Below are 17359 nucleotides of genomic sequence, written 5' to 3' on the forward strand. Positions count from 1 at the left end.
TGTCTTTTACGGCCCTGACGAGAACGTCGGTCTCCTCGGCTGTGAACCGCTCCTGGCATGAGTCTGGCAAATCCACCATTATAATAGCAACAAGCGCATCTGCTTTTAAAGGGAATGTGAGATGACTCTCTGATTGGTTTATTGTATGTTACACGCAAACCACACCTATGAGTAATGTAGCTACTTCAGACCAACCCAAGATTTTAGATTTGCGTCGGGTACAGAGATCCGCCCACAAAGTTACTTGCGTTTCATGTTTGATACTCGTGTTTCAGATAGTTAAAATAGGGGCCCAAAAACTCTTATTTTTCAGAAATGGATTCATAAGATTAATTTCAAGGTGCAACTGAAATTGTGAAACAGCATTATTGAACCTTTCTAATCTGTCCCTCAGGGTGCCCCTGGAGCAGGAGAGCCCGGCCAACCCGGATCTAAAGGGGACCAGGGCGATCGGGTAAGTTTGTCTTCATGACTTTCACAGTGAGTAAATGTTCGGTATATAAACTTGTGACAACACCGGTATTACCTATAACACATGGGGTGGTGTGGTGGGGGATTGCTTTTGAATGCGTGCTCACTTTTCATATTCACTTATAAATTTGAGATCACGCGTATTCTGTGTATATAGGCCTATAATTTGCGGCCATCAAGGAGCCGTTATCTGTATGCGGGGTATCAAAATCTCTTTTGAATGCATGCTCGCTTTTTACTTCACTTTCAAAATTCATGATAACATGTATTCAGGATATGTTGCGCACCAAATCCTTTGCCACCATCTTGTCAGTCATCTCTCCTTACTCTCTTCACGTGATAAGTGAAATCTGACTCCTGCTGCACTGTGCTGCGACTCTGAAGCTCGTACTGTATGGAGCAGACCAGATGCTTTCAGTTTGTGTCCGTTGTCCAACTTAACTAAATGTTTTTTATTTCTATAAAAAAGCAAAACGACAATGTGGGAAGTGCCGAAATGGCCAAGTAATGTAATCGGTGTACGACTGAACACCGTGTAACACCGGTAACACTGACTACTGCTGCAAGCCTACACTAGATTTGCATTTGCAGATGGAAATTTAGGAAGGGACTGACGTTTGGAAGGGACTGACGGAGAGGACGCTGGGGCTGTCTGTTCGCCGCTTCTCCAGTCGTGCCAAAATAGTCAAGTTTTTAAGCAATCTGCGCCACCAGCCAGTGTACCTTTTAAATAACGTTGCTTTCCGCGCCACCGACCAGTGAACCTTTTAAATAACGTTTACTTTCTGCACCACGGAATTGTGACCTTTTCTGGTTAGGTATCAGGTAGCTTTCGGGTCTAGCTGTGGCCTACCTGCTGCCACTAGCAAAACACCTGCTCGGAGTCTCCCTGAAACTGGTCATCGCCGCTGCTACCGCAGGCGGAAAAGTCTCCTCCTGGACTCAGTTTGTTCATGCCATCGTGAAGTGCATCTAGGAAGCCTGAAATCATTCATCGGCGTTGCTTTCACGCCGCCATCGGCACCACCACTATGTTGAGTTATTCCGTCAACCAGCTGATGAATCTAAACAGTTTCTTCACTCCAGCGTGCACTGCAGTGATTAAACAACTTGGACTTATCCGCCGTCCGTGTTGTATCCATAGAAGTTCCCGCAGAAAGTTTTTCTGCCCACAGACAAGTCTTACCATCCCGGCTCTCTGGTCAGCAATGCAAACTGTCGCTCCACGCACACGTCATCAGAGTGCTGTCTCCCACCGGTTAAGTAGTGTGGACGTCTCCATGGCAACACCTCTCAGTGAGCTGAATGGGAAACGTGGAGTGGACTTCAGTCTGCTACGGCCAGTGCAAAGATTTGTTGCATCATCAAGTAGCAAAATCGAACTCTTAAATGCACAGTCTATTACAAACAAATCCTGCCTCATTCATGACCATATCCTGGATAAATGTCTGGATTATATGTGCATCACAGAGACCTGGCACCTACCAAATACCTTCTCTTCTTTAAATGAGAGCTGTCCCCAAGGATATAGCTATCTTCTGAAAGCTCGCAGCACAGGGCGTGGTGGCGGCCTGTCAGTCATCCATCGCATCGATCTGGAGCTATCTTTGCAACCATTACCTGAACTATCTTCATTTGAGTGCCTTGCATTTAAATGCAAGTCCCCTTCCCCTGTGCTGTTCCTCCTCATCTACCGACCACCAAAACCAACCCCATTATTTATCACTGAGAAGTTAAATCTCCTCACAACTTTCTGCACATCCTCCGCCAATGTTATAATTTTGGGTGATATGAACATCCACGTTGACTCCCCCTCCTGCCGTTTTGCTGCTGAATTTCTACAGCTACTGGACTGTTTTAACTTAAAACAACTTGTTAGTGTCCCAACACACACCAGGGGGCATACCTTGGACCTAGGGATGGGACGGTATGGAAATTTCATATCACGATTATAGTGACCGAAATTATCATGATTATCAATATTATCACGGTTTTGTTAAAACAAGATGAAAGTGTTAAACAAGAAGTGATGCTCAGACTGAAAACATTTCAAAAAGTTTTATATTTGAGAATCAACAAACAACAAATAAAACGAGCAGCTAAATGCTCTTTTTAAAGCAAGATTCTATTCTGTGCCATTTCCTTCCTTATAATAACTCAGCGCACATCCATGTATATCACAACGGACGTGCGCTCATTTCATTCAAATACAACTTCTTCTTGCGTCTCCGTTTTTGATTGTATTGAAAATGAAATCAGAGTTGATTTATTGTTACAAAATTTGATAATATTGTTGTGATCATCTTGTCCGGACGAGTTTTTTACGCTTTACAAAATGGATTTAACAGTAATAATAGAGACATTAATCTCTATTCAATATGTGCCGTAATTATGTGGTAAAAAAATCTGTGTTATAAGTGTACAATGAATATACATTATTATCTCTTAAATGTCACTCTTAATAGTCTTGTTTGAACTTGTTCGTTCGTCTTTGGCTCAAAGCCACTTATTGCTGCGAACTTTTCTTCGCGGAAGCTTCAAGTTTATTTCAAGTGAGTGAGATAAAATATTTCAACTCAAAACAACATTTTGTGCCCAATTATTTCCCAGACGTAGTTTTAGTATTGAGGTCAAAGTTAACATGCCTTGCGTTCGCTACAACAGTGGATGATGGTCACAAAGGACGACTCACAGATTTGAAGTGTTTACCCCTATCACAGCGACTTTTTTATGTGCATGTTTTGCAGAGACACTGACCATCCTCGATTAAGTTTCCCCCAGGATTTTTGTAAATGCCAAAATATAAACACACCTCAGATTTGGTCCTCTTAAAAGGCTGAAAAATCTCCCGAACACGGTCACTGCCTTCCGCCATTCCTTCTCAAAAAAAAAAAAAAAAAAAAAAACATTGCGCGCCTGCGTCAGACTGTTGCTGGCTGGACAGGATTTATAGTGAGTTATTAAAATCGCGATAATCAAACACGGTTTTAATGATAATTGAATTTGAAACGATATTACTAACCGTCAGTACATTTTATCGTGGTTTATAGTGAAACCGGTAATCGTCCCATCCCTACTTGGACCTGGTCATTACTAACTCTGCCCCTCTCACCAACCTGCAGGTGTATGACCTAGGTGTGTCTGATCACAAGGCCATTTCTATGGATTTGCCATCTCCAGCTAGCCTCTCCAAGCCTAAGCGGAATATCTGTTTCAGGAAACTAAAAAACATAAACCCAGAACTTTTGGCAGCAGACTTTCAGCATCTTTCCACACACTTTTCATCAGCCGACGAAGCGGTGGACTACGACAACAGCCATCTGAGCAGCCTCCTGGACCTCCATGCCCCTGTTAAAACAAGAACAGTCACCTTCACCCGCTCAGCACCCTGGTTCACAGATGGGCTTCGTAAGATGAAGCCAGCATGGCGGGTCCTTGAGCGGCGTTTCAGAGCCTCTGGTCCCACTGTCCACAAACAAATTTATCGGGAGCAACAACAAAAATATGCACAGTCCATGAAAGAGGCAAGGTCACAGTTTTACTCCGATGCCATCAGAAACAGCCCAGGAAATTCCAAGCAGCTTTTTTTCACTATCAACCATCTTCTCAAACCACAATCTCCCTCACTTACTGCCACTACAGAAGAGCAGTGCAATAAACTCATGGACTTCTTCATATCAAAAACTGCACATATTCGCTCTGCCCTTTCGGGTCCTCCCACCCAAACAGTTCCCCCAAAATATACTGTCTCCAAACCCTTAAACCTCTTTCCCAAGGTTTCATCCAAAGAGGTGCAGAACATCATCAGGAAGATGAAATCCTCGACTTGCCCCCTGGACCCTTTCTCAACCTCCCTGGTAAAAACCCATATCACTGTCCTAAGTCCCCTGATCACCACTGTTATAAATAAATCTCTCCAAACTGGTCACGTTCCCCTTGTTTTAAAAAATGCCATTATTACTCCACTAATCAAAAAACCCACTCTTGATCCCGAAGTCCTATCCAACTACAGGCCCATTTCAAGTCCTTGAGAAAGCAGTTGCCACCTACCTTCAGGACCATCTCAAACATCTTTGAAACCTCTTTGAAAAATTCCAGTCGGGTTTTCGCTCCGCCCACAGCACAGAGACTGCCCTAGTCAGAGTCACAAACGACCTCCTCATATCTTCCGATGCTGGCTCTCCATCCCTCCTCATCCTCCTGGACCTTTCTGCTGCATTTGATAGTGTCGACCATGGCATTCTTTTAAACCGGCTCCACCTCACTACTGGACTAAATGACACTGCCCTCGGTTCAGATCATACCTCACAAACCGGACAGAATACATCTCCCTGGGCTACTGCAAATCAAATCCACACACAGTTATTGGTGGTGTCCCCCAGGGTCAGTCTTTGGCCCCATCCTCTTCATCCTCTACCCCACTCTCCTTGGCCAAATCATCAGTCGTCACAAAATTTCATTCCACTGCTATGCCGATGATATACAGCTTTATGTAAATGCCACAGCTGAAACCCCACCCTCACAGTCATCCCCATCAAAACTCTGGAGGAGATAAACGTATGGATGGAGCACAATTTCCTTCAACTCAATAGTTCCAAAACTGAAGCCATCCTGGTTGGCACTCCTCACCAGATCAAATCATCATCCATAACTAGCATCACATTTTCTGGCACCAACATCCCCCTCTCACCAACAGTCACTAATCTTGGTGTAAAAATGGACCCCCAACTCACTTTCGAAGCCCATATATAGTAAACACCTATGCAAAACTTCTTTCTACCACCTCCGAAACATCTCAAAACTCCGCTATTTTCCCTCTCAGATGCTGAAAAGCTGGTACATGCCTTTGTCTCCTCCAGACTGGACTACTGCAACACACTTCTCATTGGGATTCCTAGAAAGAGTCTGCAGAGGCTTCAGTACATCCAAAACTCTGCAGCTAGGATCCTGATGAGAGTGCGGAAACATGAGCACATTACCCCCATTCTTCACTCACTCCACTGGCTTCCCATTTCCTCCAGGATTGAGTACAAGGTTTCCCTCCTCACACATAAATGCATCCATGGACATGCCCCCCCCCCACCTCAAAGAACTTATCAACCCACAAAACACAACCCGTTCCCTCCGCTCAACTCACTCAAACCTCCTTCATATACCAAGAACCAGACTTAGGAAAATATGAGATAGGGCCTTTTGCGCTGCTGCCCCACGTCTGTGGAATGCCCTCCCTGACACCTTGAGGGCACCTCAATCCACTGACTGTTTTAAAAAGGGCCTTAAGACATTTCTTTTTAGCAAAGCTTTTGATACCTTTTAGATGTTTTATTTCCAAATAACTGCTTATATTTCATTGTTTTTAACCTGTAGCACTTTGAGATCCTTCGATGAAAAGTGCGTTATAAATAAAATGTATTATTATTTATTATTATTATTAAATACCAGAGCATGGAAGGCAGTAAAAGTATAGCAGTAAAGCTTCGGTTTCAGGGCTTTTGTTCTGTGGAAATGAAATGCCGTAGTAGTAGTAGTCATAACTAGTATAACTGCTGTATTAGTAGTCATAACATTCAACATATTCCTAGTCTAGCTAATAAACCTGACATTATATATTACAAGAATTGTTGGGTACTTTACGAATTGCTTTTGTGCCTCTTTTGTCACTTTGGATAGAATTGTCTGCTAATTGCATAAATGTAAAAATCTAAATGTCACTTCTTGTTTTTTGTCTTTTTTCCATGAGAATCAACACAAAGTGACTCCATATTTGCAGTGGAAGAAGACTAATCACATTTCATTGTGCAAATAAATGCATGAAAGAAAAACAATTGCAATTGCATAATAAAATTACGAATGTCGAACTGTATAGTTCTGTAACTGTATTTGAATAGAGCAGTATAAAGTTTAAAGAAACCAGAAATAGATAGCACATCTACATTTCCCTAATCCTAACAATAAGAAAAAAAACACACTGAATTCTTCAATAGCTGTTTATTTATTTATTCAGGGTCTCGTTGGATTGTCTGGAAAACCTGGTGCGAAGGTAAAGTGGGCCCTTAAACTGTCTCTCTCATTCCATTGACTCCGCATTAGCCTGAATAAGTTGTCATACATTGCTCGCCCTCTTTTCTCTGTGTGACTCTAGGGCAGTCAAGGTGACTCAGGGGAGAGAGGGGAGGCAGGCAATCCTGGTTCACAGGGGCCCATGGGCCCCAGAGGGAAAGATGTGAGAGTCTACACACATTTATACATGAATACAGGCCTTAATGCTGCTTCTAACAACTTCATCGGCAAACAATAGTCATTATTTACCATTTACTATGTTAACAGAACATATAATAGTTTTTGGGGGGTTATGCGTTTCTGTCATATTAGGTCTTTCTGAAAGTTACTACTTTTACTATCTCTCTCTACTTTATCAGCTCTGACTATTCAGTTTTTTTTTTAAATTTGTTTTAACATTTAACTCTTTCTTGTTTTTCTTCTAACATCTTTCTTTCTCAGAGAAGTAACAAGTAGTCAAGGTAATAGGTGTCTTCAGATGCTACTCCACACTCAATTAAAGACACTGTATGTGCACCTGTAGCCTCAGAAATATGGAATTGTATCTTTATTTATGAAAGTGTAATTAATTTTTGTAAATAAGATTTGGTAAACTGTTCTTGTAACAGTGCATACATAAGATTTCATATTTTCATGAAGTCTTATCTCTTGTTTTGTTTTTTTATAGGGACTAAAAGGAGACAAAGGAGAGGATGGTATTTCAGTATGTTAATTTTTTTCCCTATTTCTTTTCCCTTTTTGTGAGTATTTTTGTGTTTATTGTATGTAATGTTGCTCTGTTTCTCTTGTCTTTCAGGGAGAATCAGGGTTGCCAGGTAAACCAGGGGAGAGAGGTCTAAGAGTGAGTATGCAGATTTGTTATGTGATGCTACAAATCATTGTAACTTGTATTCCAGCCACATCCTAACAGCGTTCCTTTAATATTTAAGGGTTTACCAGGTCAATCAGGTCAACCTGGGCCAAAAGGAGATACGGGTGATCCGGGCGAAGATGGACGAAATGTAAGACATATGGCTGCCTAAATGTATTACATCAGAATTAAGGCTTGGTCACGCTTAACTAAATATTTGAAAAGTTTCTTGTTGAACCCAAATTATTTATACTCAGTCTGGATTTTATTCCTGAATGAAAGACAATTGCACTCATTCACATGCATTCACCAAAATGAAAATTCTGTCATCATTTACTCACCCTCAAGTTGTTCAAGGTTTGGAATATATATAATTCCATTCTGTCCGCAAATTAATGGCATATAATTTTCGTTACATCCTTTATTTGTCGCCGCTTTATCATATAGTTCCTTGTATATAGCGACCAGTGGTACTAAGAGTTCAATGTATTCAGACCCATGACCCCAAACTAAAATCTTATTGTTTAATGAGATTTCTCTACAACCATACATAGGGCTGGGCGATAAAACGGTATTGGTATTTATCGACGGTACACCATTGTCGGTAACGATATAAAACATTTTCGATATAGCCCTCAATATGTCACACATCTTTTTCCAGCACTTCAAAACTCAAATATTATCATATTTAAATGTTATTTTTAATGTGATAACCAAAACATTATTTGTTTATCCTTCAAAGATTACCCCTATTTATAAAACTAAAAGTTTCAAGATATAGGAAAAAACTCACACTTATTTAAAAAAAAAAATTTTAATACATTTTTTTTTCTTTATAAATGACACTTGACTTGACTTTCACCTGACCTGACCTGACCAAACAAAAGAGGGTAACGAGGGAGGACAGGTGGGGCAAATGAATAAATAATCAGGTAACAAGATGAGCGGGGTTAGACAATCAACAGGAGAGCACATGGCACAAGGAAACATACATGACAAGCCGTGTGCTCACACCAAACATGACTAAAACAAGCTCATGGCCAGTAAAACAAATCACAAGCCATGTGCTAACACAAAACAAAATGAACATGCAGCCAATGAGAACACCCATAAGCCACCGAATGATATGAAACATTATATTGTGATAAATTGTTTAGCTATATCGCACACCCTTAACCATAGAGTTAAAAACATCAACCTAGCCTCCAAATAAAAAAACAACAGATCACTACTGCGATGTATTTAGCACTGTTGGGTTAAAAAGATTATTGGTTTCTTTGTCTGGTCATGTGATCAGAGTTTTGTTTTGCACAGGGTACCCCAGGCCCCAACGGACCAAGAGGCCAAAAGGGCGAGCAGGTGAAAGATTAAAAACTTGTATCACAAATGTTTGGACCACCACACAAACAATGAAATTGTCATTTAACTATCTTCATTATGGGTAATTATAGGGAATACAAGGTCCCCCTGGGCCGGCCGGAGATGTGGTATGTTTTTATCATCATTATATCTTTTCACTACCCCCCTTATATAAGTAGTTGTTTTTAAAATCTTTTGTCTTTGTTTATTCTGTTAGACAACTGGAGAGAAACAGCTGAAAGGTGAAAGAGGAGAAAAGGTACTGTAAAATGTTCATAGTCTTTCAATTCTGTCTATCACACATATTCTGATTTTGTCATTGTGATACTCGTTCTAACACTAGGGAGAGGCAGGTGACCCAGGAGAGCATGGGGCTAAAGGTCAAAAGGGTGAAGGAGGAGCTTCAGGCCCTGCAGGACCAAGCGTAAGTCAGCATGGAGATCAAACAGTATGTGTTATTGAGAGTAATAGGATTTGTATCTGAAACTATTTGTTTTATTAGGGTTCTGATGGGCAGCGTGGTCTACCAGGAGCCAGAGTAAGTACCTCTCTTTTGTGCTTTTGCGCCTTTTAGCCATTTACAAATTTCTTTAATATGTTTGTGTAGCTGTTTGTGTCTCTATGGCCACGTACATACTGACTGTAAATATAGTGATATACTCACAGTAGAGCTTAGGGCAGTGACAATGCATTATACAACTGGTTTCTTTCTAAACATTCAGATAACTGAATTGTCATTAAATCTGTTGAACCTCACTTTATTAATTTTCACTTTATTAAGTAATTTGTCATTACTTTCTATACCAGTCTCTCATTCTACTTTCTGTTTCTTCAAGGGTGACCCAGGTGATAGGGGCAGTCCAGGAGAAAAGGTAAGAGAGCCGGGTTTCTCTGTTTACTGTGGGACATCTTGTTGTCTTTAGTTTCCTGGCTACTGTGTCCAGGCTGTAGATTTCCAGAGGAAGGAAGCGTTCGACCCTCCTGTCCCAAAACAACACCAAACACTCTTTTGTGAGATCATTAACATGACCACAAGACATTAAATAAAAAACATATTTAGCACAACACATTATTTTATTTTTAAATCTTGTGTTTATGAGTGACAAGTCCTGATATCCCTGACAGGAGCTTTGTGGTTTAAGATCTCTGAATCTTAATGCAAAGGCTACTGGTTCAGTTTTATACATGGGACACTTCATGGGTCCATTTAAATTTTGATTCAGGGAATTATGATGTGATTACAAAACAATATGTGATGCATCAATTTTTCAGCTATGCCTTTCAGCTGCAAATCATTTTAAATAAATAATGCAGTAGACCTAGTGGTTCGCTTTGCTCTTCTCAACATATGTGGAAGTTATGGGTTGCTTAAGGGTTCTATGTTTGGATTTGACAGGCGTGAATAGGCTGTTGTTTCTTTAGCTCCAGAAGGACACAAAATATTCTTTTTATGTCATGTTTGTGAAAAATGTCAAATGAGTGTGGCAAATATTTTACAACCCTTGCCTGTAATTTTTACAGTTTACCTATTTCAATTAAAAAACTAAAATTAAGTAAATACAAATTTGTTCAGTAAAAGTATTAAAATGCATCTGGGAATGATTTTTTTCCCCAGCCCTAATTACTAAGATCATTATCTGGCTTAATCACTATTGAGCAAAGCACTTATCCAAAAGTTGCTAAATAATGGAACAGAGCTAACAATCTTTGCATTTGTATATTATATACACCACCGTAACGTAATTTTGGGGTCGGTAAGATTTTTTTTTAATGTTTTTGAAAAAAGTATTTTATGCTCACCAAGGCTGCATTTATTTGATAAAAAATGCAATACAATTTTTTTTTTTAACAATTTTAAATAAATTATATATTTACATATATAAATTTTGTATACGGATATGCCGTGCCGAACCAAGCTCAATTGGAAATGAACTGGAACCGTTTCTTACTGCTCTTTAAAAACCTTCTGGCTGACGGTGGAGAAGTGGCTTATGTAAAGTTTTGAATGTTACTTTGATCAGAATGCGTCATTGCTGAATAAAAATATTTATAAAGTAACTTTTAACAAAAAGCAAGTTCCAAGTGGCACGTAACCTGCAATGGATTTTATTTATAGATGGATCAATTAAATGTAAGTTAATTTTATTTTAAATGGATTGCTATGTCTAATCACTTTCCTCTATTACCATCATGGTCTGCAAAACAAGGCGCTTTCTTAAATATTTCTTCAAAGGCAGATGTAAGCTTCTTTGCAAAATCATTCTATTTTAGAGTACAGCAATGACAATATTTTAAGTAAGTGCCATACAGTGGATGACAGCTGAAAAATGGCTGAAATGGTAATGCTGTCTGCACTAATCATCAGTGTAAAGTATAAATATAACTGCTTAGTCATGGATCTCTCTATACTGCAGCGGCTGTGACACACTTCATTATGTCAGGTTTTACCTCTTGGGGTTTTAAATAGCAGGTCTCACTATCGCTGCAATTATTAGTTTTTGGCTGTCTGCAAGACTGTTTAATCTTTGTTTACTATTTGTGCCTCAGGATTTAAACAAGGCTTTGTTTCGCAGTGGGAGGAAATGAGAAAACAAGATTTTACTGATGTCTCGAGAAATATTGTAAACAATGTTGCAGCTTTCTGTTTCCTGTCAGAGAATACGTCTAGTAAATTAGTTTGTGTCTGACCCTTGTGACGTATACTTGTGTACCAGTTCTCATCTCCAGTAATTGATCCTTTTGATCTCTGTTCCTTTCATAATCATTTTGTAGGTTTTTAGGCGGGGCATCATTAATTATTGCATTAAGCCGATGATTGCTGCCTATGGCATGCACATGTGTAGTGTTGTTAATGACAAAGATTGGATCTATCAGTCAACCCATTTTCATTATTATTCATTCAAGTTGGTGACAACCCAATGCTGGTTTGAAAATTTGTTTTTGACAGTGATGCAGAGTTTTTGTATGCATGTATAATATGTGTGTCACAGCTAATTTTGATTGTTTCACGTACATGTGCATATGCATGTGCAGGGAGAAAGAGGAGTGGCTGGATTGGATGGACGACCCGGTCAGGATGGGAAACCTAGTCTTCCTGGAGCTCCCGGATTACGGGTCAGATCACTTCATGATCAGCCTTGCATCAGGCTGATATTGAAAGAATCCTCAATCAGTTTGAATCATTCCCTAATTGTTTTTGGTTTTGTAGGGTGACCCAGGAAAACAAGGGGATCCTGGACGAGATGTGAGTACTTCTTTTCCTCCCTATGTTTGTATCATGATGTTGCCACTATTGGTGGCTACAAATCAGTCCAGTTTTCAGTCAGAAACTTTTGATGCTGGATAAATAAACATTAAATTGTTGTGTCCTAGGGATTGCCGGGACTAAGAGGGCCTCAGGGGCCTTCAGGACCACCTGGTCCCCCAGGAACTGATGGCACACCTGTGAGTAATATCATCGCTTAATTTGTTTAGGGAAAATCATTTCCCCATACAAATTCCCACACAGGCGCATAAGCCCGTTATCACGTCAAAATAAAAATAAAGTTTTGTTTTATTTCAGGGTAAAGCAGGGGAGGATGGGAAACCAGGACTGCTTGGAAAAGCTGTAAGTGAAACTGTTATCTGAATGAGAACCCAACATCTATTCAAAAACCTTTGAATCTACTGTACATGCAATATATGCATGTACCATATTCTCACAAGCCCCTTACTGTTGATATTTTGAACAACTCCATTGTATATGAGTAGAATGTATGAATTTCCAAGCTGGTACTTGGTACTTTAAATCCTGAGTTTTTTTTAAATGTTTTATCAATCAAGTCAGCTCAATCAAGAATGCAGTACGCAAACACTCGTTCCAGTTTAGTAACCACACCACAGCACTTGTCCTCCATAAATGAGACAATTAAACCATCCTGCTGATTATAAATCACCCTCTTAGCAGCCTAATTAGCATTCAGTGGGAGGTAACTCACCCTAATATATGCTTTATAGTTAAATTATGTAAGGAATTTCAGTCAGCCGTGTACTAATGTTCAGTTAACCTGACTCAGATAGATTGTGCCGCTGGAGCTGGGCTTACGCAAAACCCGCTCGTCCTGCAGTTTCTTCTGATTTACTGATCACAGCCCTGAACCAGCTGTGGTAATTGCGGGAGCTATATTGGGCTGGATGGCACCCGTCATATATCTGTAATACATGGCTGCGTGTCGCACGAAGCGTTTAGAAGAGAAATTACTGCTTGAATGAGCTGCACAAAATTACAAGAGTTCTCATACCAAAACAGGAAGAGCTGATTACAGGAAGTCTTGATTACAGAAATTATGAAATCGCGCCTCACACTCATCCAGATGTCTGTGTTTAGTGCCTCGTTTTCTATCAAACTTTTTCAGGGCGAGGACGGCGTGCCAGGAGAGGATGGTCGAAAGGTAATAGAACATCTATTGTATGAATACATTGTAATTGTTGATAATTAGCCTCACTGATTAAATCTGGTTATGCTTCCCTCACAGGGAGACAAAGGAGAGCAGGGGGCCGCTGGAAGAGACGTGAGTCTCTCGTACTTATCTTCCTGATCATCCTGTTCTCACTCTCTTCCTGCCTTTCACAACACAAGTCCATCACAGCTTATCATACTCGGCACCACATAACACCTTCAAAATGTACATTCTGACTTTTCCTACACATATGTTATGAAAAAGATTATTATTACCATTTGTGGTTCTCATTCTCTATGTGGCCTCAAAGTGTCGCCTGATAATATTCAATTTTGTACTCTGCTATCTCCAAGCCTGTACCTGCTGTTTTCGTCCTGTGACCACATTTCAATTGAAATGTACTCAGATTTTGTTGCTTTCTGTTATTCAGTCCATACCATTATGTCTCTCTGCCCTTTTTACTCGCTTTTTGCTTTTTGTCTGTCTCGCACAGCTAATATTCCCATCAGCCCAAATCAGATTTGTTGTTAAATGGATGTTTTCAATCATAGAAACACACTCACAAACATATAAACACACTCTCTACATATTTTAAATGCGTGGATGCTCTCCTTCCTGTGCTTTATGCTGAGTGCAGTCAGTAATTATGAGTCAGCAACCTTATGGGAGAAACTCTTCACTGATGAGTTTATTTGATGTGCAAATTTATGCCCATTAATTACGGATTTAATTTGGATCATGGTTATTTCTCTCATCTCTCTCTCTCTCTGTTTCTCAATCTTCCTCAGGGTCGAGATGGGATAAAAGGTGATCAGGGCATTGCAGGACTTATTGGCCCGCAAGGTCCCATTGGACCCCCTGGAGTTCCTGGAAACGTCGGACCACCAGGACCTGTGCGTTTGTGTTGTGCAAATGTTTGAATATAAATAGAGTACTCTGCTACTCTATTAATCCCACAAGAATTTTCTTAATTTATGCAAAGGGCTGTATATCTCTATCCTTCTCTATTTCTTCCAGGTGGTCTATGTTAAAGGGGAGCCGGCAATGCCTATTCCAGGGCCCCAGGGTCCTCCAGGAATCTCTGTAAGTAACCTCTACCACGGCTGGTTCTTAATTTGTTTTTAGAGACTTAGTATTTTTGCACTTGAGAAAAAAGCACCACTTATATTTTTTTCTAAAACTGTGAAAATCTTGTTTAGTAATTTATTATAGCCCAAATATATATATTGTATGGATTGTTTTCTATCAATCAGGGAGTACCTGGAGTTCCAGGAACTGCTGGAGCAAGAGTAAGTTGTAAGAGTAAGTGTGTGTGTGTGTGTGTGTGTGTGTGTGTGTGTGTGTGTGTGTGTGTGTGTGTGTCTGTGTGTGTGCAAGAGAGTGGGTTGTGTTGTGTTTTTTTATTATTAAGTTGTCATAATGTGACCTATGTAGGGGGAAAGAGGTCTACCAGGCTTGAAAGGAGATGCGGTGAGTGTATTTTTATGCATATGTATTCTAGTAGTCGCTGCTCTCAGAGCTGACATAAGGCAGTTCTCAGCATACCTGACTGTAATAATTCAACTCTTCTGACTGACAGGGTGATCCAGGAGAGGATGGCAAACCAGGAACTGTAACAGTAAGGAAAATTCTCATGCATGCAGAGTCACACATGCATGGCTAGCAAGATGACTAATGTTGTTTTCCCCCGGTTTTGTCACAGGATGTGAAGAGAGCGTTCTCAGAATTTGGCATTGAGGTACTGAGAAATTTATCAACTAGATTGACATGTTTGTTTGTAGATGTACATGTCACTCTCTCTCCTATCATTTACATAAAATGTCCATTTTAGGTCAGAGAACTAAAACTATTAGTTGATGACCGAAGCAATCTGATATCAAAGTTCAATGAACTGGCTGAGGGAAAGAGGGGCGATAAAGGAGATGTCGGACCTAGAGGCCCTGCAGGAGCAGATGTGAGTTAAAATCATGGATACAGTATGCGACAGAGTGATGTGTGGTATTTCAACAGTTGCAGTAGTGTGTTACAGGACCTTATCCAATGAAGAGCATGCTAAAACTCTATTGGTGCTGTCCATGGTGCTGAAAATGAGTTCTGGTTTAAAAGCATCCAGCAACTCTCCATATTTCTCCACTCTCTCACCCTCTCCTCTTCTTTTTTAAACCTTGTTCTCTCTTCTTTGCATACTGGTTTTCAGGGTGCACGAGGTCTTCCAGGTGAGCGAGGTGTGAAAGGAGAGCATGGTGAGAAAGGGCCGCCTGGCCCACAGGGTCCTCCAGGCAGGGCAATTGGAGAGAGAGGCCCAGAGGGTCCGCCAGGACAGGCAGGTGAACCCGGAAAGCCAGGAATACCTGGAGTACCAGGACGAGCCGGTGAACTTGGAGAAGGTGGACGACATGGGGACAAGGTAAAGAGAAGAGCATTGGTATTTTGTTACTTGTAGAGGATAAACAGCTGATTAAAGAAGACACTTGATATAAAGTTATTGTAGAAATGAGATTATGAGTTTGTCTTTGTTGCAGGGAGAAAAAGGAGAGAAAGGGGACAGAGGGCAAGGTGTAAGTACCATTGCTATCATGTATGCATTCTCATGCAAGGTCCAAAATTTAATGAACATGAACTTTTATATATATAACATATATATACATTTTCTTGAACAAATATATTTTTTACCAGCCATGAAGTGTCCAGTAGTTTTTGCTTGAGTTAGATGCTTGGTGTATGTTCAAACTAGTGCTGTCAAATCGATTAATTGATTTTTTTTAACATAATATAAGTGTGTGTATATATTATTATATTTACATATATTATATTTATGTGTGTGTGTGTGTGTGTGTGTGTGTGTGTGTGTGTGTGTGTGTGTGTGTGTGTGTGTGTGTGTGTGTGTGTGTGTGTGTGTGTGTGTAAATATATATAAATGTGTGTGTGTGTGTGTGTGTAAATACAGTATATACACACAGACATACAGTATATATTTAATATATATAAATATATATATACAGGTCCTTCTCAATAAATTAGCATATTGTGATAAAGTTCATTATTTTCCATAATGTAATGATAAAAATTAAACTTCATATATTTTAGATTCATTGCACACCAACTGAAATATTTCAGGTCTTTTATTGTTTTAATACTGATGATTTTGGCATACAGCTCATGAAAACCCAAAATTCCTATCTCAAAAAATTAGCATATTTCATCCGACCAATAAAAGAAGTGTTTTTAATACAAAAAAAGTCAACCTTTAAATATTATGATAATATTCATAATATATTATGTTCAGTTATGCACTCAATACTTGTTCGGGAATCCTTTTGCAGAAATGACTGCTTCAATGCGGCTTGGCATGGAGGCAATCAGCCTGTGGCACTGCTGAGGTGTTATGGAGGCCCAGGATGCTTCGATAGCGGCCTTAAGCTCATCCAGAGTGTTGGGTCTTGCGTCTCTCAACTTTCTCTTCACAATATCCCACAGATTCTCTATGGGGTTCAGGTCAGGAGAGTTGGCAGGCCAATTGAGCACAGTAATACCATGGTCAGTAAACCATTTACCAGTGGTTTTGGCACTGTGAGCAGGTGGCAGGTCGTGCTGAAAAATGAAATCTTCATCTCCATAAAGCTTTTCAGCAGATGGAAGCATGAAGTGCTCCAAAATCTCCTGATAGCTAGCTGCATTGACCCTGCCCTTGATAAAACACAGTGGACCAACAGCAGCAGCTGACATGGCACCCCAGACCATCACTGACTGTGGGTACTTGACATTGGACTTCAGGCATTTTGGCATTTCCTTCTCCCCAGTCTTCCTCCAGACTCTGGCACCTAATTCGAATGACATGCAAAATTTGCTTTCATCCGAAAAAAGTACTTTGGACCACTGAGCAACAGTCCAGTGCTGCTTCTCTGTAGCCCAGGTCAGGCGCTTCTACCGCTGTTTCTGGTTCAAAAGTGGCTTGACCTGGGGAATGCGGCACCTGTAGCCCATTTCCTGCACACGCCTGTGCACGGTGGCTCTGGATGTTTCTACTCCAGACTCAGTCCAGTGCTTCCGCAGGTCCCCCAAAGTCTGGAATCGGTCCTTCTCCACAATCTTCCTCAGGGTCCGGTCACCTCTTCTCGTTGTGCAGCGTTTTTTGCCACACTTTTTCCTTCCCACAGACTTCCCACTGAGGTGCCTTGAT

General features: G+C 40.4%; 1 protein-coding gene across 1 annotated transcript in view; it reads left to right on the top strand.

Moving 5' to 3' along the window:
• Positions 1-17359, top strand: part of col7a1 (collagen, type VII, alpha 1) — a 72705-nt gene that overhangs the window by 31295 nt on the left and 24051 nt on the right. The window contains exons 51-77 of the mRNA XM_077198314.1: positions 395-454; positions 6476-6511; positions 6614-6694; positions 7199-7234; positions 7328-7372; positions 7461-7532; positions 8696-8740; positions 8833-8868; positions 8958-8999; positions 9084-9164; positions 9243-9278; positions 9577-9612; positions 11774-11854; positions 11949-11984; positions 12113-12184; positions 12303-12347; positions 13135-13170; positions 13255-13290; positions 13968-14072; positions 14197-14262; positions 14433-14468; positions 14614-14649; positions 14759-14797; positions 14882-14917; positions 15011-15133; positions 15377-15586; positions 15702-15737. Coding sequence (XP_077054429.1) covers positions 395-454; positions 6476-6511; positions 6614-6694; positions 7199-7234; positions 7328-7372; positions 7461-7532; positions 8696-8740; positions 8833-8868; positions 8958-8999; positions 9084-9164; positions 9243-9278; positions 9577-9612; positions 11774-11854; positions 11949-11984; positions 12113-12184; positions 12303-12347; positions 13135-13170; positions 13255-13290; positions 13968-14072; positions 14197-14262; positions 14433-14468; positions 14614-14649; positions 14759-14797; positions 14882-14917; positions 15011-15133; positions 15377-15586; positions 15702-15737 — 1599 coding nt within the window. The remainder of the gene's footprint in view (positions 1-394; positions 455-6475; positions 6512-6613; positions 6695-7198; positions 7235-7327; positions 7373-7460; positions 7533-8695; positions 8741-8832; positions 8869-8957; positions 9000-9083; positions 9165-9242; positions 9279-9576; positions 9613-11773; positions 11855-11948; positions 11985-12112; positions 12185-12302; positions 12348-13134; positions 13171-13254; positions 13291-13967; positions 14073-14196; positions 14263-14432; positions 14469-14613; positions 14650-14758; positions 14798-14881; positions 14918-15010; positions 15134-15376; positions 15587-15701; positions 15738-17359) is intronic.

The sequence above is a fragment of the Siphateles boraxobius genome, unplaced genomic scaffold (genome assembly GCF_051911475.1).
Source record: "Siphateles boraxobius isolate OS27281-9 unplaced genomic scaffold, OSU_SipBor_1 41, whole genome shotgun sequence".
Taxonomy (NCBI): domain Eukaryota; kingdom Metazoa; phylum Chordata; class Actinopteri; order Cypriniformes; family Leuciscidae; genus Siphateles; species Siphateles boraxobius.